The sequence below is a fragment of the Sander vitreus genome, chromosome 6, assembly GCF_031162955.1.
Source record: "Sander vitreus isolate 19-12246 chromosome 6, sanVit1, whole genome shotgun sequence".
NCBI lineage: Eukaryota > Metazoa > Chordata > Actinopteri > Perciformes > Percidae > Sander > Sander vitreus.
This window is the reverse complement of record NC_135860.1, coordinates 16,595,056-16,617,159: the sequence shown is the minus strand read 5'-3', so window position 1 is coordinate 16,617,159 and position 22,104 is coordinate 16,595,056. Positions and strand designations below refer to the sequence as shown.

Sequence of the window (22,104 nt, the reverse complement as noted above, 5' to 3'; positions counted from 1 at the left end):
CAGGTCTGCAGCCATATCGTATTTTGGCAGTGGGGGGCTGTTGCTATGTTCATGCTGAATTTGTCCCTATTAGCTCTGCTTGTAAACAACCAGTTAACAGCACCAGAAGGCTTTCTCGGCTTTTCTAATTAATCAAGAAACCTTGGTACACAACACTGAGCAGTGCAAACTACATGTCAAATGACAAGCATCTGCAAGATTTTATGCCAACGTGCAATTTTACAGAACAGCAAAGCCTGAACCCTGAAAAGATACCAAGAAAACGATGAGGTTGAACTGATTTCTTAAACAGGGAGAGGTCATACAGCCAGTAAGCATTGGATTTGTGATCATAAAGAGCTGAAGCCAAAGCAGAGTAGTGAAGCGGAGAGCAAAAAGACCCAAAGGGCAACTTCAAAGCTGAGATAAAATGAAAGGATTGGCAGCTTACAGACAGTAGCAAAGTAAAAAAATAGCTGTGGGCCTTTTGTGTAGCAACTATTTCTTTTTGTCTCTGGCATCTGGGGGCAACCATTAACTGACTGATAGCTATGAGAGTGACAGAACAGGTGAAGATATTTGTCATTGTAGCTGACATTCCTTTAAAAGACCTACACATACCATACCATACAATTTGTCTCTACAGCTAAGTCTGAGGGGACAGATGAGGAATAGACCACTCTGAGATATTTTAGCCTTGCGAGGATGAAGGGAGGGAGGGACGACGAGGGCTCTTTGTCTGCAGGCAGATGGCTTCTTGTCTCTTAAAGAAGAGCTCGGAAGAAAGGACACAAAAGGTGGTCACACAACAAGCTCTTTTCAGTGGCTTGCTTCTTTTATTCCTGCAAGGCTTTTATGAGAGCACAGCTGAGCGGACTCTGTTGTACTTGGAATCATGGGAAAAGGGAACAGTGGCCACTGACACAGTAAGACAACAAGATACAACTACCCACATCCCAAACAAAACAGCCCTCACCAACATCTCTGAAAAGAAAAAGAAAAATAGACACACTGTGCAAGTGCAATCAAAGATATCTGCCATTATTCAAAAATGGAAGAAATTGACACTTTTGTCGTCAATGGAAACACAGAAAATTATCTATTTTTCTGTGTGTGCAGCCGAAAAGAAATAACCACTTCTAAAAGTCTGGAAATGTACGCTTATAATGCGGTGTGAGAAGCATTTTTACATTTTACAACGGAACACACGTAAATGGCCGTTTTTTTTGCATTTTTATAGCCTGCAACTCTCGGGAGAGAACAGGTAATTATCTTAACAAACAACATGACAATTTCTTTGGAAATCTTTTTCGGGGCATGCGAGCAGACCAGCCTGTCAAGAGAGCCCCACTGAGATTAAACCAGTGTGGTGAGTATCAGGAGGAATGTGGCAGAGGTTCTGGCCACTGAGGAAATTCCGGCACATGCAAAGAGAAGTAAATGCAGGAGGTTGATCAACAGGTCGAGTCAAGTACTCCCCCCCCCCCCCCCCACCTTCTGGGAGTATTTTAATTACACAAGAATTTGCAGTCACAGCAATATGGTGGTATCAACCTGACACCGAGTAAATACACATCAATGTTGACTATACAGTGAAGCTACTGTGGCTGTAATGCCTCAGGGCGTGGCTGTGTCAATGGTAAACATGAAGTTCAAAAAGCAACCACAGATTCAAGTTGTCAGGGTCTGCCTCTTGGACACGCAATATTCAAGCAGACAGAAATGTTTTTTTCTACCTTGACTGGCAGGTGGTTTTCAAACGCTGTCTGACGAATCCTGCCATCATCATAGCTGTCACTGACTCAGATCCTCATGTAGAAAACTTGGCAGGAGGAATATGAATACAGAAGCGCCAAGATAACTGACAATGTGACATTTAGACAGAGACATGCTCAAGATTTAATTGCCAAGTGGAGGCTGCAGTCCACAAAATTTCAAATATTATAAGCTGCAAGTCAAACAGAGAGCAACAGTGCTGGACACTGTTCAGTAAAGCACTGTGTGTTAAGCAAACAGAAGTTAGTCTGTGTGTTTCAGAGCACTTGTGAGGGCAGTCCTCTGCACTAAAGGGCTTCTTAGAGGTTGGTAGTGGCATGTACAGTTTGAAGTTCACTATGAATCAATGCACTGCTGACTGACCGATGGCCATTATGTCAAAAATGTGGCATTAATGGCTCGTGTCATGTTACAGAGACCAAACTGAAGGCGGATGATAATAATACTGCAACTGATGCTCCTGCTGACAGGGTTGTCATGTGTCTGTCACTGACTGACAAAGTGTAGGCTGACATTTTAGAAACAAAGAATCCCCAAAGCAATACATCTGGTTTTCAAGCTGAGAGACACATTAAGGATACAGCTCGTCAAATCTCAGAAGAAGAAAATATTAGTATCTGTTAATAAAAAGAGCTGGGTGTGAATCTTATTGCCATCATCAAGCCTTAAAGAGAGGAGGAAATGAGTTAAGATTGCCACCTAGTGGAAGGATAGTTAGGATTCTTCTCCAGTAAGAAAACAGACATTCCTCGTTCCTCAATGATAACTCATTCACAGACTTTAATCTGACAACAGCTCTCGAGTGCCATTGAATACAATGTGCAATTTGTCTCACCCAAGATCAGTGTGTCTGATATGCTTGGCAGGCAGAGCAAAGTCCCAGTCCCTTTGGTCATCATTACCTTTCAGAGGACGCAACCAAGCATGGCAGCAGTGAACACACCCAGGGGCTACAGGGATAATGTACGTCTCACTCACAGGCCAAAGTGTCCTCTCAGTAGCAGCACTCTCATCCTACTGTAAATGTACTGTAATGTTCAGCGGCATGGAAGTAGATTAAAATCATGGTGCTATACAGTGTCTGTCACAGGACCGAGAGAAATGTACCAGATAATTTACATGTACTGAGATGATGATGAGATGTATTGCGTTACGTACATTGTAAAATAATTCTGGCTTATTTTGACTATTAGGATTGTAGGTAACTGAAGTCTTTTGATAAACTGAAAACAGTTTTCAAGGCTGGTTCTTTAACATTCTAGAAATATTGAATAATAAATCAAGTTTTGTTTCAATCCAATATTTCTTTTATAGTGTATATGGAGCACTTTGGAATAACTATACTTTGTGTTAGAATGAAATAATGAGTAAGCTCTCTTGCCAAGCATGAAAGCGATACAGAGCTGCAGATAACTATTATTTCTATAAATGTATTGATTATTTTTGTTTTGTTCATTGATAATTAAAAATGTTATATGTTATATTAAAGGCACATCACAGTTTTACCAGAGGCCAAGGTTGCATCTTAAGTCTGCTTGCTTTGTCCAGTCAACAGCCCCAAAACTCAGATAATACATTTTAAAAAGGAATAGTTTGACATTTGGGAAATATACCTTTTCGCTTTCATGCCGAGAGTGAGATAAGAAAATTGATTCACCTCTCATGGAGGTTACCTGGCAACCTCACAATGAATACAATGAAACTCAAGGAAGTTAGTCCCCGGGCCAAGAACAAACCCGCCGTAACCCCGATATGTAGTTTTTACAGATTAAACAAATTAGATATTACATGTTAATTAGTAATCCCTAGGCTCTGGTTTGTGTATTTTGTTTGCTTTGGACAGAAACAGGCTAGCTGTTTCCCCATTTCCAGTATGCTACGCTAAGCTAACCGGCTTACTACTGACTACTCATTTGCTCATGGACACTTCAACAAGAAAGATGCTTGAACTTTATAACAGCTTCTTTGCTCTACACCACCCACAGTGCACACAAAAGTACAGTACACGTATAAGATAACTCACCCTATCATCTCCCTGGAAGGTGACCCTGCGTGGTTCTGTGCGTCCACGGCTCAGCCTGTGCACCATCTTGTCCTTGAGCAATGAGGTGTAACCAAGATGCTCGTAGATGGGGTTAGTGGTCATTTTGGCGATGTACTCCGCCGCCTTTGTCTCAATGTAGAGAGTGATAAGGGCGTCCGTCACTAGGTCATGGACCGACTCAAACCTCTTCTCACCGACAAAGTGCTTCCCGTCATAGAACAATCTGTAGTTGAGGGTCTGGTGCCCAAACCTGGATTGACATACATGAAGACAGAGGGAGTGAATAGTGTCAAGTTGAGTGGATGAATAAAAGTGAACAAGGTGAAGACAGAGTGAGGACTGGGCTGTGGATAGAGCCGACCTTTCAGGGGGTTCTGTGCTGCATACTGATGGTGTTGGTACCTTAAGGCCAAGGTGTGTGTCCCTGGCTGTCTTTGGCTCTCCCTGATGAGGTAAGCACCCTCTGCTGCCACCAGAAGCTCATCTGCATATTCTCGAGAGATCATGCCATGAAATCTGTAAAAAAAAAAATGAAATGCAGTACCTATTACTCTTCCTCCAATGTAATTTTATCCAATACACACATATTTACATTTTGAATGTATGGATGTAACCAAAGCAAAAATACACACATACACACTAAATACACATCTACCCACTTAAACCCCACATATGATGCAAGGCAGTAATGCTAAATAAAACCATCCTCTGCATTGTTATATTTAAAGAAAAAAAGGCATTAAAACGATGAGAGTAATCAAGTCACACTCACTCTCTGCCGTAGTATTTGGGTCTGCTCTCCATCTGTGAAGCAGAAGAAGACATATTGGCTGGAGCAGTACGATATGAAAGCTCAATTAAATGGCTTTGCGAATTGTTCTTACAGCCTGTGTGGAAGATAAAGGACTCTACACCCCAGGACAGATTATCTCCATCTGTGCCCTTGCGTCTATTCGCAGCTACCGAACCATAAAGCTAAATCACAGAGTGTGGAGATGAATTAGAGGCAGTGTAAGAAAACAGCTGGTGATAGATGGCCAGCTGCAAAGAATTAATACTTAGTGTGTTACTGTGTCACGCCAGGGTGTGTGTAGTGTGTCTGCACTACAAATCAAAGGCTATGACTAAAACATTTTTCATTTTGTACATGTCATCTAACACTTTTGTTATCCAGACCCTCTTTCCATACACCTTTACACATGATAGTGTAGAATCTCTTTTAAAACTCAGAGTTATGATACATAATGGATTTGGTAATGGTAATGTCCGATGGCATAACAATTTCACTTTATGAGGTTTTTTAACATTAATATGAGTTCCCCCAGCCTGCCTATGGTCCCCCAGTGGCTAGAAATGGCGATAGGTGTAAACCAAGCCCTGGGTGTTCTGCTCTGCCTTTGAGAAAATGAAAGCTCAGATGGGCTGATCTGGAATCTTGCTCCTTATGAGGTCATAAGGAGGAAGGTTACCTCCCCTTTCTCTGCTTTGCCCACCCAGAGAATTTGGCCCACCCATGAGAGAGAGACATCATGGCTTTCAAACAAGCAAAGTGGCAGTTGGTCAAGGCCACACCCCCACCCTCCACCTTGCCCCCCCCTACTACAGACACAGAAATGGCACATACTAAGGAAAGCTCATTGTGGGACTGGCTCTAGTGGCTGTAATTCTGCACCAAGGCTGAATTTGGGGAAAGAGACTTCAGATACAGTATTAGGGGACCACTGAGGCCTATATAGAAGCATCCAAAGAGCACCATGTCATGGGACCTTTAAATCAACGGGTAGCCACTAATCTCACAGAGCAAGCACACAACTTTCACTTTGCTCATCAAAGTATGGCAAGAGTCAAAATAAGATGAGCCATGCATCATTTCTGGTAGGCTGTGCAATAGAAGCTTGGCAGTTCTCTCAGTGAGGGCAGCTTTATTAACAGAGCTAAAGTCTATTCTGTCCATTCAAAGTGCTAGACTTGTTACTCTCAAAATGATTGTCAGATGCCCATATGAACATTGAAACAGGCTTTTGTTTGCTATAATCCTTCCCCCTCAATCCTTTCGTTTCTCAAGTGATGGGAAACATAAAATCCACACTTGTTTATCTGCTATTATAAAGCTTCAGCTGTCTGAGTTAGACAAATCAAGTGGATATCATCCAAAGTTGCAGTCTTATTAGTACAAAATTCCCTCTTTTAAGACAGACTTGTAAATCTATCTTTTAAATCCTTTAGGTTAAACAGGTTCAGAAAATGTCAAATTACTCCTAAACTATTCACCAAAATACATTCCTAACTACATTTAAGGCAAAGAATAAGCCATGCAGTTGGAGGATCATGCTGAGTTTAAACAGTTACTGTAGTCATGAGGAGTGGGAGTTTCAAGAAGCAGCGAGCCACTCCCCATAGGTTACTGATTGGTCTGGGTTCCAGCTGCCAGACTCAATCATTTCTCAGTGAATGTTTTCCACGCTAAAACCTGAGAGTAAAAACTGAGTTTTCAAAATGCATAAGCAAGCGGAAAAAAAACTCTTGGCTTTGAAAAGAAAAAGAATGGGTCCAGCAGTAGTTTAGTTTGAACGTTAATAGTTTATTGTCCTATGACCAAAAAAAAGAAAGAAAAAGAAACGTTATGTTTTTAATGTTTATATTTCTTGCATCTGTCTTTTAATGTGTATTTTTCATCTTTTGTTAAGCATATTGTATCGCATCTTTTTCTATGAAGTATGAAATATAAATATACGTTTTTTTTTAAATTATTTGTATTAGTTTTCATATCTGTTGTTTGTACATTTCATTTTAATACACAGTTGTAATGCAAAAAAAAAAAAATTACTCAATTCATCAATGAGTCATTGATAGTGAAATACAAACATCTGAAATGTGAGGTATTACAGGTTTTTTTATGTTGACTTTAGACTTAAAAGTTTCTGAGAATTTGCATATTTTACAAACTAAATGGTCAATAACAATGTAAAACCAATCATTTCAGCCCTATGCAGTAGCCTATTGTATACAGATTTACAGATGTACTGACCTCCTGAGGACATGTGATCCTCTTTGGTCTTGGGGCTTCCTGCTGTAGCTGGTACACTGTTAGAGAAACACATGGATGTTAATTAAGGCCCTCTGCCCCTTTAAATTATGCTCATAGCTCCGTGTCAATTGTAATTACACACATTTCGTAGATTAGTTACCAAAATAACAACCTCAATGCACACATAAAGATGAAGGAAACTAAATGATGCAGTGCAGCTTCCAGACACTGGACCCTCCTGGACATCAAGGAAGATCTCCACTTAACAGCCTTTAGTATAGGCTCTGACTGCAGCTCTGATACAGTGCAAGGGTAACAAGGAACAACAGGAGCCATTAGCTTATATATGAGGCTAAGCAGCAGTCAGTGGTTTACATGACAGGTGCCATTTATCTGCAATGCATTTATGTGAATAAAGACCTGTTGTGCACTTCCCTAATGTGGACTTACAAGTGCACAATACTGCAAAACTGAAATACTTACACTCCTAAATACACACATGCTGCAAATCCAAGACTCTCTGTTTTAGTATTAGGATAACGCAAAGTAAATCAGTGAAGCAAAGTGAAAATGGAATTGAGGGATTTGTGCAAGTCAGAGTAATCACCACAAACACCTCACAGCAGCAGCCTCACAGAATAAGTACATTACAATTACTGATCAAGAAGTGAGAGAAGCCGAAGCGTTGCTGATGTTTCTGAGAATGGGATGTCAGTCAGGATAAAACAAATATTATGTTACGACAACAGAAGAATCAGTAACTGATTGTGGTCACTTTCTTCATATCCAGTTTTTAATCTGTCTAGAGCTTGAGTTTCTCTTTTACCTGACAAAAAGAAATACTGCGAAAATAACAGAATAACAGTCTTTAGGGTTTTATTTTTCAATGCACTTGCTCCTACAGTACATGTACGTTTGTCAGTCTATAACCTTGTGAGATGTGGATGAGGACTACAATGTCACCTCACTGCGTGAGGTTGAGCTAAGTCTTCATCACAGCAGATTCTCCAGACAGGGGAAGGCTCCTGACTGTGAATTTTCATGTTTTGTCAAGCTGACTTAAGCCAACCAGCAAGATCTGGACGTCATCCATTCCTGTGACACAGTGAGATCTAAAAATACCTCAGCAGAGGACCAGAGGAGTCAGGAGAATATAGGAGACTTCAGAAACGCAGCATTATGGGACAATTATATGGAAGAGACATTTAATTACAGGAAGAAAATGTATATAAAAGCTTTAACTTGTATTGGTTAAACTGTAATCACTTTAAGGACAGACACAGTTTCCAGCTAAAATGAGTTGTGCTCTGCTTTAACAAATGCACCACATATATTCTGAGGAGTCAACCCATTTCCTCCCACATGGCAAAAAGATTGTATAATGAAGTGGGTGTTCTGAGGACCCTATTTCAGCTGAGCCTCTTTGCAGGTAGAAAATTGTATTTTCCCCGGGTGCTGGTAACCTATTTTACTCAGAGATCAGGAATTTGCTGCTGTGCATTTGTGCGTATGTGAATGGGTTGTGTGGGCGAGTGTGTTTGAGTGTGTGTGCCTTTTGTGCGTGTGTGTGTGTGTATGTAGCCTTTTGGAAGATGCAGCATATACTGTATCTAGTTGTACTATGTAAAACAAAAGACAATTCTTCCAAGTATAGAAAAATGTATCTTTGTTATTTAAATGTTGAATAAATAAAAACACTAAAAGCCAAAGTCAGGCCAAGTCAGTCAAAATCTTTGCAAAGCAGCATACAAAATAGAAGAATTACTTACGGTAGGACTTCCATATGGGCGGTTGGTAATCCTCAGGGTCTGTAAAACACAAATGTATAGCAGGTTTCTGTTATTAACTCACAGTGGTGTTAATAGACTGTTCCCTGTTTTCTCTCATTAAAATCTCCATTTATATCCTTTTCCCAGTGGAATGACTGAGCCCTTCACCATGGTTACGTCACTGTTGTTTATCTATCTGTTATCTTTATGCATATGGCTTCACACTGTGCAGCTGCCTCTTGAGATGCACCAGTGTAATACACTTCTAATCAGGGCCTCTGCTTCAAGGACAATCAATACAGATGTCTGCGTGTTTCGCTAAACATCAGCGCACACCTTAGTCTATATTACTATAGACTAACTTCCGGGATTTCTCCAGTGCTGCAGGAAATTCCGCCGGATGCATGTATTTCCATTTCCTTCCACTTTCTTTGTATTGGAATTTTAAATTCGGTGGATTAATGAGGACTATTTTTGACTGCTTCTCAGATCTCTGCATGGTACATTGAGACAGCTAGCTAGACTATCTGTCCAATCTGAGTTTTCTCTCGCAAGACTATTTTGCAGTGGCTCTGTGCAGAGTTTAGCGCCGCCCATGACGATTTTGATTGGTTTAAAGAAATCCCATTAAACCAGAGCACGTTTTCCTCCCATCCCCGAATGCTATGTGGAGCAGCCAGACTCTCCTTCAGCGTGCTTTGGAGGCGGGTCTGGCAAAGCGAGACTAGCACACGCCTGATCTAAATTACCCACCGGCAGGGTCCCGAAAACACAAGAGTACAAACACATCAATCAAACGTAATGTAAGTAAATACAACACAATGTCACAACCCACAGGAAGACTTTTCTCCGGGAAACACAATAGTGGATTTATGATTATGTGAACACATTCCTGAAATATATGATGGCGCTTTTATATTAGCTTGAAAAGAGTTAGAGAGAGGATGAAGTAAAGGCCCTGTATCAGCTGATAAGTTACTGTAGTACCCACTGGGTAAAATAATGACTTGTCATAAAATGTGTCACTAAACACTGCCAACTGTCAAAAACACTGCCAGTAATGTCATAAAATGCCTGGCCCTGATTATGACATAAATGGTGCAGCATATTTTAACTAATGATATAAAAATGATGTTGACTAAACTTGATAACCACATGTTACACCACAGCAACTCAACATGTTGAGGAAAGTCAAGAGATGTGGTCAAAAGCTTTGGAAAAATAAATTGGAACTTGTCTTGCTGCTGTTTTTTAAAGGTCAAGTATGAACCTTCAAACTCAAATATTGATGTTGTGTCTGTATTTTTATTTTACAAATTTATAATTATATTAAATTGCAACATTTTTGTTGACTCATTAGTTAAAACGTACACCCAACAGAAAGAAATAATCCTTCCTCTAATAACAATCATTTGGTAATAATTTTATGCTATTCACAGCAATTTCTTAACAGGTTTTGACCCATTGGCAGAAACATGTTATTGCATATCTAAATGTTTCTGCATGTCCTACATGTCACAGTGAGACTGACCGGGATGACCCAATCATACAGTATCAAACATGGTGGTCTATAGGTATCACAGTTTTTGACAGTTGGCAGATGACACTAAATGCCAAATGCACAAAATAGCTGACAATGAATGATTCATCCGCCTCTCAGATGTCTAGTGTAACATCTCTCATTAAAGGTCCCATGGCATGAACATTTCACTTTATGAGGTTTTTTAACATTAATATGTGTTCCCCCAGCCAGCCTATGGTCCCCCAGTGGCTAGAAATGGTGATAGGTGTAAACCGAGCCCTGGGTATCCTGCTCTGCCTTTGAGAAAATGAAAGCTCAGATGGGCCGATCTGGAATCTTGCTCCTTATGAGGTCATAAGGAGGAAGGTTACCTCCCCTTTCTCTGCTTTGCCCGCCCAGAGAATTTGGCCCACCCATGAGAGAGAGACATCATGGCTTTCAAATGAGCAAAGTGGCAGTTGGTCAAGGCCACACCCCCACCCTCCACCTTACCCCCCCCTCTCTCCTCCTCAATAGCTACAGACACAGAAATGGCACATCCTAAGTAAAGGTCATTGTGGGACTGGCTCTAGAGGCTGCAATTCTGCACCAAGTCTGAATTTTTGGGAAAGAGACTTCAGATACAGTATTAGGGGACCACTGAGGCCTATATAAAAGCACCCAAAGAGCACCATGTCATGGGACCTTTAAACTCCCAGCAACAATGTTGAAGGACTCAATTGACTGTTTGAATAATGAATCATGTTGATCCAGAAGACACACATTGCTCATTTGAAACATTCCTTTGCAGTCATCAGCAGATTGGCGGCGGCGCCACACCCCTCAGGCCAGAGGGAAAAAAAAAGAAAACACACCTGAGAGGGTGTGAAAACCAGTGAGCACTTGTTGGATGTGGCCATTGACGTAAGGACAGCAAAACTGTGAAACTTACTCATAAATGGCATTAATGTTAAAACCATATCACTAGTTCTTTTAAAGTATCTGTATATTCCTTGTGCTGTATTTATCTGTTTAACTTAAGGCAATCCAAGAATTTCCTCCATGCTGTTTGTTTTCTCTACTTACTGCAGCAGGAGCTCAACTGGAACACTGGTTGCAACATTATTAAACAAACCAAAAACGCATCATTGCTTCTGATCTTGATAGTGCTGTTGCTTTAGAGAGAGCTGAATTAATTACACAGGAAAGACAAGATAGGTGCATATGATCAAATGCTGAATAATTATGTAAATTGAGAGCAAGCAGCTCGATTGAGAAGTGGATGTTTTGAGAGTAAATAGGTTTCAGGCTCAGTTTGCTGATGTGTGACCAAGCTGCCTCGGAAAATCTATTGTCCTAATGCTAAAGCTTAGTCACTGTATATTGCACTGGCAGTCTGAAAGATTTATTTCACTGCGGCTTGTTTAAAAAATATGATTTCATCTGGTTGGCTGCCAAATACTCGCTTTTCAATCTGATTCTTTTTAATGACGAATGGCATTTTAGTCTGCAATTCAGCGGCAACTGCGTCTCGGAAAGGAAAGCTCTTAAGGGTCGATTCTGATGCAAGCAAACAAACACACACACACACACACACACACACACACACACACACACACACACACACACACACGCACACACACACACACACACACACACACACACACACACACATGTCCTTCCCAACATCAAAAAGAATTTCTAAGTAGCTCAGAGTTTGTGCAGTGTCTGATGATCAGGGAGAATTTAAAATTTGGGAGCAGCCAAAGGGTTCTTAGCCCCAAAGAAACAGCTATTAATTGTGTTGCCCTCCATTACTCACCAGTCAGAAGCATTCAATAAAATAATTACCGGTGGGTGTGGCTTCCGTGACGAAGAGAATATGTCATATATCTATATAAGCCTTTTATGAATTGTACAGAGTTGTGTTCAATATCACAAATTTTAGTGAATATGAAATGAATGATGTCAAATCTGAATAAAACTCCCCACTAGACCATTAAAGGTGAAAGAAACAAGTAGTTTTATATAGACTTAAAAAGCTACGTATACGCTACGTAAAATACCCACAAAACCAACAAATAGCAGCAGACAACTACGTAATGTTAGATGGCTGGCAAGGCACTGACATATCAGAGGTAATATGGAGCTGATCATGCTCCACTTGCACACACAAAATATAGACATTGATTGGTTGTTGTGATATTGTAACAATATATTCAATGTCTGTTGTATCAGAAGTGTTTGCTTTCTTACTACTAGGTAAAGATGGATAGGTCTGGTCTTCAGGATTTTGAGAACCTGAGGTGCTTGGCACATTGATGCACCATGAAAAAAGATGGAATTACTAGTATAGATGAGACATAATTTGTTGTTTTTTAGACAGAAATCTTATTACTGTATGTTCATTTGAGATGTTTTCTGTTACACTTCACACAAATCTGGCAGTATGTTGGATCAAAACAAGAAAACGTATGCTGAACTTCAGTGATAAAACATCTATCCTCTCCTCCCTATGCTGTTTACTAATTAATATTAGATGGGACTTCAAGGTCCATCTGCAAACTCATGAAATACAAGTTGCACAGCTGTCACAGCACCATATCTTCTATGCTGTCTGATTGCAAGATACTGGCAACACTCTATCCCAGCAGCTAAAAAGCAGAGGTCGAAAATCATACACGGACGTCTTAAAACCGGACTGTTTTCACTAACACCTTGTTAGCCTTACACACACACACACACACACACACACACACACACACACACACACACACACACACACACACACTACTTATGAGAAAACGTTACCACAAGTGTTGATTTCAGTTTATGTCAAATGTTTCCATGGTCTACATGCACCTGCTCATCTTTGTTGGGGCTGGGGTCTCTGAAGGTGAATGAGTTTGTGGTATTTTGTTTGTTTTGGTGGATCTCCAATCTTTTTTCATTTCATGCTATGAATGTGCCAGGCTTGCACTGCACCACAACCTCATAGTTCACCCCAGCATTGTAACTGTGTTAGTTAGGTGTATTTTTCTCTGCTCTGCTAGAACTGAATGAGCCACTCAGAAAAGGTGGCTTGCTCATCATTGGGCTACCTAGATGATTTAGATGACTCCAAACGGACTCATGTCTGGAACTTGTTTTCCCATTTTCAATACTCAATACAATACAATGTGATTAAGCTTGGCTAGGAAAGCAAAAAGGTGAGATTTGACAGACTTGATACAAAGAGAGAATTAAAAAAAAAAAAAAGAACTTGATTAAAAGAGAAAAAGAAAATAGATAAGCGTTTATATTTGAAAGCCCTAATGTAATGTATAGCCAGTATTATTCACATACATAAATGGCATACAGAAACAACACATTCTGAAGTACTCAAATAAAGATACATGCAGAACCTCTCATAAAGACACACACATGTGTGTCAGTGGGATGAAGCAGAGCTGCAGCAGGGAGACCATCTGTGTATTACACTGGTCCAAAACAAGCATTTCAACACTGCCTTAGTGCTGACCAGATAATATGTGACAGGTATGAGGCTTCTTCTCTGGAGTGTGTTTGTATGCTACTGGGCTAGACACTATTAGGGAAACTGTATATTTTTCTGTTAACAAGAATTGTAGCTGAGTTCAGATGAGGGAAAAGTGCAATTTAATAATCTGATTCTGACACTGCCATGTCCCAGCCACTGAGAGAGTCTGTTGTTGTAATTAATAAAGGATTGACTACTGGGATATGTTCAACCAGAATTTAAATACTTAGGGGACGAACTTCCCCCTCGCTGAAGCTGTAAAACATGCGGTTCATTTCAGTCAGTCAGCATGCATGACACAAATCCAGTCCGACATGATGTAAACTGATAAGGACAAGAAATTTATGTGGTGAAAAGATTTCGAGGTAAACTGCAGCATTTGCCAGACACATGTACAGGATTGTGTTGACCAGACAGCCTTTCTGTAATACATGGCTGTAATTCTGCCTCCCTGACCAATTTTGCCATTTAAGGCCTGGGAGCTGAAGGGATACTTTCATGCTCTATCCCTCAATTTATTTTTAAAGCTTTATTTCCTGGAGCTGTCTGGCAAATGGTGTACTGTTGGTACAGTACATGCTACAATGCCCACCTGTGCCAAGAATGTGTAGGAATCTCACTGATCTAGACGAATTGCCAGAAAATATCTTTCCATGGAAAGGGAGAGATTGCAACATATTTGCTGCAATCGTGTTGCAGTCCTTTCAGTTTGTCTGACTGTCCTCAAAAATATAGAGTACATCTACTTTTATTCACCTGTGCATGCACGCTGCAGTTATAGACTTTGTGTATATAATGCAGTCTATACATTTCATTGTACCTAAATTTCAATAATTTGCAGGAAGTACAGAAATAAATCATCTGCTTCCATAATATAACTACCATTGCCACTATCACAAATCAGATGTCATTAGTGACACAAGTTGAATGAACTTTATTTCAACACTCTGCCTCCAAACAACATTACTAGATAGACTTATAACCAGAAGCAGCCTAAATAACTACACCAAAAGCTCTTTGTTTGCAGCCAGAACTGACGACCTAATACGGAGCAGAAATTGAGCTTCATTTTTGTGTCATATACCTCATAGTGAAGATTATTCAAATGTTGTGTCTGACTGCCAAAGAGCTCTCCATGAAAATAATAATACCCTTGTGAATACCACTCTATCCCTGGCAGCAGCGCAGCTTGTAACCTCTGATAATTATTTTGAGAGCCCAAAAGTAATGACAACCCTCCAATGCCACAGAGAGAAAAGACTTTCCTCTTAAAGCAGCAGTGGTCAAACAGTAAATCCACCGCTTTCTGAAACGCACACATGAGATAATGCTCTGTAAAGCATGTGGTTGCCACAGGCTATATCAGCTTGGAAACAACTGCCTGTCCTTCCCATTGGGCAGTACCTAGGGAAATGTGACTGCTGTGTGGTGTGGTTGGGATGCAGAGAGAGTTAGAAAGTCAAACAAACATTATGTACAGTATACTATACAATGTCCACACTCTGTAATAAACCGTAGATTTGCGTTGTTTATGTAGATGGAACAAAGTAACACTAAACATTTTCTAGACTCTTCACTGTAAAAATTTAAAATATTGGTGGAAACAGCAATGACATAAACCAAAGTGCTGAGTCTGGTATTATAAACAGCCTCTCCTTCCCCTCATCAGACACGCCGTCTCTCTCACACACGCCTCTGGTTGTTGGCAGGGCTTCCACATCAAACAGTGCTGTGATAGTGGGGTTTGTACTTTATACCCTGGCAAACACGAGCAATGTGCTTTATCAACACAAAATGGGATATACACTGAGACAAGCATGGAACTGATATTTCATTCTGGGCTTGTTTGAACAGCTGCTAACCCACTTTCTGTTCTCATTCTGTGAAAATTCAACCCTGAAATTGATTTTTTTTTTAACAAATATATAAAAGGTGTGACTCGCATATATACCACATTATATGCAAACAGGGTTTGATTGGAGTTTTGTGCACACTGTGGCAGTATGAACTGTATTATGTCACTGGACACCAGCATATTAGGGTTTTTTACAAAGTCCCAGCCTGGTGCTGCAATTTGAAAAATGGTAGACTACACAGGCCAAAGATAATCCTTACAGCCAGCCAAGCGGAAAGTCAATAAGGGAATTATGGACATGATTGGCAACCTAATGATAACATCCAAACCCAACGTCATATTGACTGCATCTTAATCCCTTTGCACATGGAAGGTGTCCTTTCCCACTGAACCCAAATACAACAGATGGTGATGCTTATCACAGCAGTCACATAAAGCTACTTTAATAATATGTTTGCTTAATGTTTACCTATCACGTGTGAGACGCAAATGGGGAAATGAGATAATGTCACATTTCCTGGAGCATATGTGGTGGCTTTATTATACAAGATAATGATAAAAGTTTAATTTAAGCCAATAAGGCATATAAATCAATGGACACCGACAAGCAAAATCAAACTCCCTACAGAGGAATATATATGTATAATATGTATATTATACATATATATTATTATTATTATTATACATAATATGTATAATAATAATAATAATAATAATAATAATATTACAATTATTAATATTAATATGTGAACTCTTACCGGAGGACACAGATGAACCTGAGAGGCTTGAGTTGCTGGATGCTGCCATCCCAGCCCGTTTCACGGCTCGGTTATTCCCGTTTGGCCAAGGTGCGCTCACAGCAGCTCGTCGCCGGCGGTGTCTCCATTTCACTTACGTCCCAATGTGCTTCACCTTTGACGGCTCTACCGGTGACTATTTCATGTCTCGTGTTGTCCAGAAACCACCAACCGCCGATCCTTCCCCTCGGCTCGCTGCGCGCCTCGGCGAGGAGTCTGCTGCATCCACTGCCACAGATAAAAATAGTCAGACACGCTACAGGAACACCTATACTCCGTGGATCAGTTTCACCAAAGCATTTCCTCGCACTGGACAGGCAGAATATGTAGGTCTAGATTTGTGCCATGCAGAAATCGGTTATGGTTTCCATGTGCCACTTTAAGGATTGTAATAAACACACTACACTGCAGCGTAGACGCGCCTTCTTAAAGTGAAAGTTTGGAGCAGGGTGGTCAAATGTAAGCAAGCTACACTGGCAAAATAAGCCAAAGACAACAGACTTCAGTTATGTTTTGAAAATCTAAAACACACGTTACTTTGTCTTTCAAACCACGGTTAAATAAGATTCATGCAAATGCCCAACTGGCTGAGTCACATTGGCATATTTTCATTTTTATCAGATGTCATGTTATGTCATGTTATGTTGAAAGAGCCAGAATCAGTGTTTTGCGCCATCTGGTGGGGCTGCATCCCCTACTTTTCCCTGGGATCACACAGACAGAAAAAGATGCACGTAGCCTAGTGTCCGTGACATTAAGTATAGATTTTGAAGGGAGGGTTTTTTTTGTGATCAACTTTTATTATTGGCACCTTCAGACATACAAAACAAATTCCACACTGTGTGACAGGTAATAGCAGATGGTGCACATAACAGATAAACATAAATTGAACAAGAACAAAAACCCTCTCCCACCCCCCACCCTCTGCTGTCTCGAGGAAAACAAAACAAACAAACAGAAACCACACCTTGCCTAATCGATCTCCTCTAATTCTTGTGGGGTTGAGGTGATTAAGTCTGATATTTGTGCTGCTGCGCTTTCCCGTAGGCGGATGACTTGGCTTTGTTAATCCTTGCTGTAGAGAGCTCAAGCATAACTATGTCTAGAAAATACGCCAACCACTGTTTTATACAAAGCGAGTGAGGGGGGAGCCAGCGTTGAGCTATCATTTTCTTGGTTGCAGTTGAGCCAGCTAGCCAAACTTTCCTCTGTCTCCCAAGCAGGTGTAATTTAGAGTTGTCATTAAAGTAACAAAACAATCGGGTCAGTAGGAATTTGACATCCTATCACATCAGATTGTAATGATGTTGTTTTATTCCAGAACTCATGCACCTGTTCACACTTCCAGACCATATGCAGAAAAGTTCCAGTTTGTTCAGGTTGACAGAACATGCAATAGGGAGTGGGAATGGCTTTAAAGACGTATCTCTTCTGAGGAGTCCAATATGTCCTATGATATATTTTGAAGTGGATATACTGGTGATTTGGCTTCTTGGAACAGTGGAAAATGTTGTCCCAAACTGTCTCCCAATTAATTGCATTCCCCTCAGGGCTCAACTCTCGCTCCCATTTCTTTACTATTGGGATTTCTCCTATGGATACTTGCATCTTGGACACTAATCCTCTCACAGGAAAATCAACAAACCATGGCAAGACTGTTTCCCCATGGCACTCCGTAACATTTAACAGGGCTGATCTTAAGCAAAGATAAAAGTAGAAGGATGTCCTGGGGACCTGAAAGCTAGCTCTCAGGTCTTCAAAACTCAACATACCTTTCTCATTGAATAGCTGATCTAAAGTATAAATACCTATGTCACTCCACTGCTTACAAGCAAAGGGTTTGTTACCAGACATTAAGTGTGCATTGTGCCATATTGGGGTATTCAAATGCTACTTATTGGTGTAGCGTAGTTGCTCCTCCACCTGTTTAAAGTTGGTCAATGTGTTGGTGATAATAGGGCCATAGGCTAGCATACACCTTTTTGGACACACACCTGCAAAGGCAAGGTCAACGCAGTCTTAGACTTCCAGTGAGGTTTTGCTCTATTTCTCTCCATGGAACTGTAGATGGGTCCATCCACACTCTGAGGGCCCGTAGCTGAAAGGCTCTGTGATACATTTTAAGGTTGGGGAGGGCCAGGCCTCCCGTGTTTGTGGTACATTGCAGGGTAGAGTATTTTAGCCTAGGTTGTTTATTATTCCAAATATACTGCCAAATTAAGGTATCAAGTTTCTTCCAGAAATGTATTGGTGAGGGTAAGGGGATCATTATATTTAAGAAATTCACACAAGGAACTATGTTCATTTTAACAACAGCAATCCTGGACCGTAATGATGCCGGCAGCGCAGACCAATTGGCCAGATCCCTTTGAACACTACTTAATATAGTTTCATAGGTGTCCTGGACAACTCGCTGTAGCACGCATGTATGGTGATGCCCAAATATGTAATTTTGCTTTGGGTTGGTATTGTAACACTAATGGCTGATGTCACATGCCTGTTGTTCAATAAAAGAAGATTAGATTTATTCCAGTTAATTTTATAGCCGGAGATTGCGCCAAATTCAATGAAGATCTTAAGAATTTTATAGGGTTTTCCCTCAATGTCCTATATATGCTTCATTTACTGCATCTTCTTGTATTGAGGAACAATGTGGGTTGATTGCTGTCATTTTTATTTTGCTTGACCAACAGGTTGCTGGTTTGATCCCTGGAGTGACAGGATAAATGTGGGCAGTCAAGTGAAAGAGCAGCACACCCTTCTCTGTCATTACCACTGCTGAAGTGCCCTTGAGAAAGGCACTTAGCCCACACATGCCTTAGTGCAAATGTTCAATAGCCAACAGATATGACTGTGTGATTGCGATGGGCAGCTTTTAGAATAATAATAAATGAAATCAGTTTACACAATTTTGTAAGCAGCAGACAAGTGTGCTGCAGCCCCCCTTACCTGTTCACGTGAGCTGTCACATCAGAGTCCACAATTTGCTTCCCAGCTGTGAGTAGCTTTTTCATGTCCACTATGCACTGCATTGTACTGCAGGTGAAAATAATCTGTCAACACCGCCCTCAGTTTATTTTGGCGTTCTTCTGCCCCCTAGTGACCAAACATCTTTAAAAATCCCAGCATTTATACTAATCATCTCATCAATGACTATTTGAGTTAGGTGCTGATGATAACACAGAACAGTTACCAACTTACACATCCAGCAGATATGGAGCAACATTATTATTCCACTGGAGTTGTGTTTCTGGCCACCTGAAGATTTCAAATCCATAATTGAGTAGTCTTTTTGCTCAGGTTTGGTCCCCACCAGCTCCTGAAAAATGCATTGTTTTACTTAGCTGGCCACTAACCTCTGTCTTCTGTCTGGTGATGAGTAGATATATGATACACACACAATGTGACTTTCAATCAATCAAAATGTATTTATATAGCACTTTACAGCAACCAGCAGGTATCCAAAGTGCTTTACATCAGGAATCAAGTATAAAACAACATATCATACAATAAAAAGAATGAAACATATAACACAGTAAAATCAGAAAAGGTTATAAAGAAGCAGGAGAGTGAAATTGTCACACCACTAACTACGTATTAAAAGCCAGTCTAAACAAATAGGTTTTGAGTTTGGACCTAAAAAGAGCTACATCCGTAATAGTGCGAATATCAGAGGGTAACTTGTTCTGGAGTCTCGGGGCAGCAACCGCAAAAGCCTGATCACCCCACCGTTTATACCTTGACCTTGGGACTTCTAAAACCAGCTGATTTGAAGACCGCAATGACCGATTGTGCTCACACAAAGTTCAAATTTTGGACAAATACTCCAAGGCCAGGCCATTTAAGGCCTTGAAAACAAACAATAAGATCTTAATATCTATTCTAAAACGCACAGGGAGCCAATGTAGGGTGTAGAGAACAGGAGTGATGTGTACACATCTAGATGTATTTGTTAAAAAGCGAGCAGCAGCATTTTGAACAAGTTCAAGGCATGAGATGGAGGTCTGATTCAGACCAACATAAAGAGCATTACAGTAATCCAATCTTGAACTAATAAAGGCATGAATAGCCTTTTCTAGGTCGTGCCTGCTCAGGAAAGGCTTAATATTAGCCAGGAGACGAAGCTGGAAAAAGCTCATTCTAACAACATTACTGATCTGCTTGTCAAATTTCATGCTGCAATCAAAAGTAACCCCCAAATGTTTGACAGCTGACCTAGTGTATGATGCCAGAGCTCCCAAACTCAAAGCTGGACCATTTTGCGTGCCTGAAGTACTGAAAATAATACACTCAGTTTTAGCTTCGTTCAAATTAAGAAAGTTTTGCTTAATTGTGAATTCTCTAATGTTTATTTTTCCATTCAGGAGATTTGACTTAGGGGTGTTTTTGCTTGGTTGACAGGTGTTTCAGCCTATCACAGCCAGCCCTGGAGGCTTTACTCACATTTGTTATTCTCTAGTTTTGAGATGGCAGTGAGAATCAACCCCAAACCAGTCATGTGGTGTCCCAGTTTTTTATGCTACCTAATTATATAAAGGGTACAGATGGCTCACGTGCTGACTGTGCATTATTCTGGTAGTCAGTAAAGGAAGCACTTTAACAACAGGAAATAAAATAGTGTGTGCTTAAATAAATACAACTGCCCCCAGGGCTCTAGAGTCGCACATGCGACCAAAATTTGTAAGGGTGCGACTAAGATTTTTCCTAGGTCGCACCGGTGCACCTAACGTCCTTGTAACCGCTGCCTCTCCACGAACGAAGCGATGTCGTTTATATCGACATGGTTTAATGTTGCGTTACATGACCCGTTCCTTCTGTAAAGCCGTGCCTGTGTTTGGATCTCTCCTCCGCGCAGCCCCGCCCCCATTCACGCACACACGGCTCACCTGCAACATGGAGATAACAATATAACAATTTTTTTTATTTTTTATTTTTTTATATATATCCCAGGCTATTTATTTCAGATAACTTTCATTTACATGTGTTGCAGCTGTATATTTTCAAACCGGTAAAGGAAACCATGTTTTTGCATTTTATTTGAATCACAATCTGTTTTAATAAAACTTTTTGTGAAAAGTGGCTTTGACTTAAAACTTAACATTTAGCCCACTTTGTAAAGAAATATAGAGCTATATATTGTGTATCGCAATTCAGTGTTAACGGCGACGCAAGGAAAAATTTGGGTGCACCTAAATTTTGTGTTGGTGCACCTAAATAAAAAAGTTAGGCGCACCAGTGCAACCAAGGCAAAAAGTTAGTCTGGAGCCCTGGCCCCATTTAAAATGTTTATTTTTTTATTTTTTTTACAAAAAGCTAGTTTATTTATTTAATGATTTATTACTATGTTATTTGTTTTGTGAACTGTTACTAGCACCAGAGCTATGCGGCTATAAACCGTCTCTGGCTATACTTTGACTTCATTTGCATTGTGGGACACTGAGGAAGTAAGTCATTTTGTTATATAATTAACGTTACTTAATTGTTGTATTTGGTGAAGATACACAGTGCAGGCTAAAAATATAATATGATAGGCATCAAATGGGTCATTTTAATATTAGTCCCAACCCTAGTCATTATGCTCACCCTCAGAACTATCCTTGTAAATCATCATAGACTGTACCATAGTATAGCTACATCATACAAAAATACTCTATACTAGTCTATGCTTCTTAATTGTTAGCTTTGCATCCCATTTGTTTGAATTCTAGCTGTTAGTCAGTCTAACCTACTTTCAAAGTTTTAGCCACAAAAAACGTTACTCTCTTGTTTAGGCAACTAAGTTAAGACGCCGGAAGTTTCCTACAAGACCGCGTTGAG

At 40.3% G+C, this 22,104-nt stretch overlaps 1 protein-coding gene across 1 annotated transcript in view; it reads right to left on the bottom strand.

The window, feature by feature from the left end:
• Nucleotides 1-16,882, bottom strand: part of chn2 (chimerin 2) — a 23,560-nt gene extending 6,678 nt beyond the window's left edge. Inside the window, exons 1-6 of the mRNA XM_078253140.1 lie at nt 16,249-16,882; nt 8,597-8,635; nt 6,828-6,883; nt 4,572-4,603; nt 4,202-4,315; nt 3,779-4,049 (exon numbers count right to left, since the gene is read on the bottom strand). Of these exons, the coding sequence (XP_078109266.1) occupies nt 3,779-4,049; nt 4,202-4,315; nt 4,572-4,603; nt 6,828-6,883; nt 8,597-8,635; nt 16,249-16,297 (561 nt within the window). The 5' untranslated portion in view covers nt 16,298-16,882. The remainder of the gene's footprint in view (nt 1-3,778; nt 4,050-4,201; nt 4,316-4,571; nt 4,604-6,827; nt 6,884-8,596; nt 8,636-16,248) is intronic.
• Nucleotides 16,883-22,104: the final 5,222 nt, after the last annotated feature.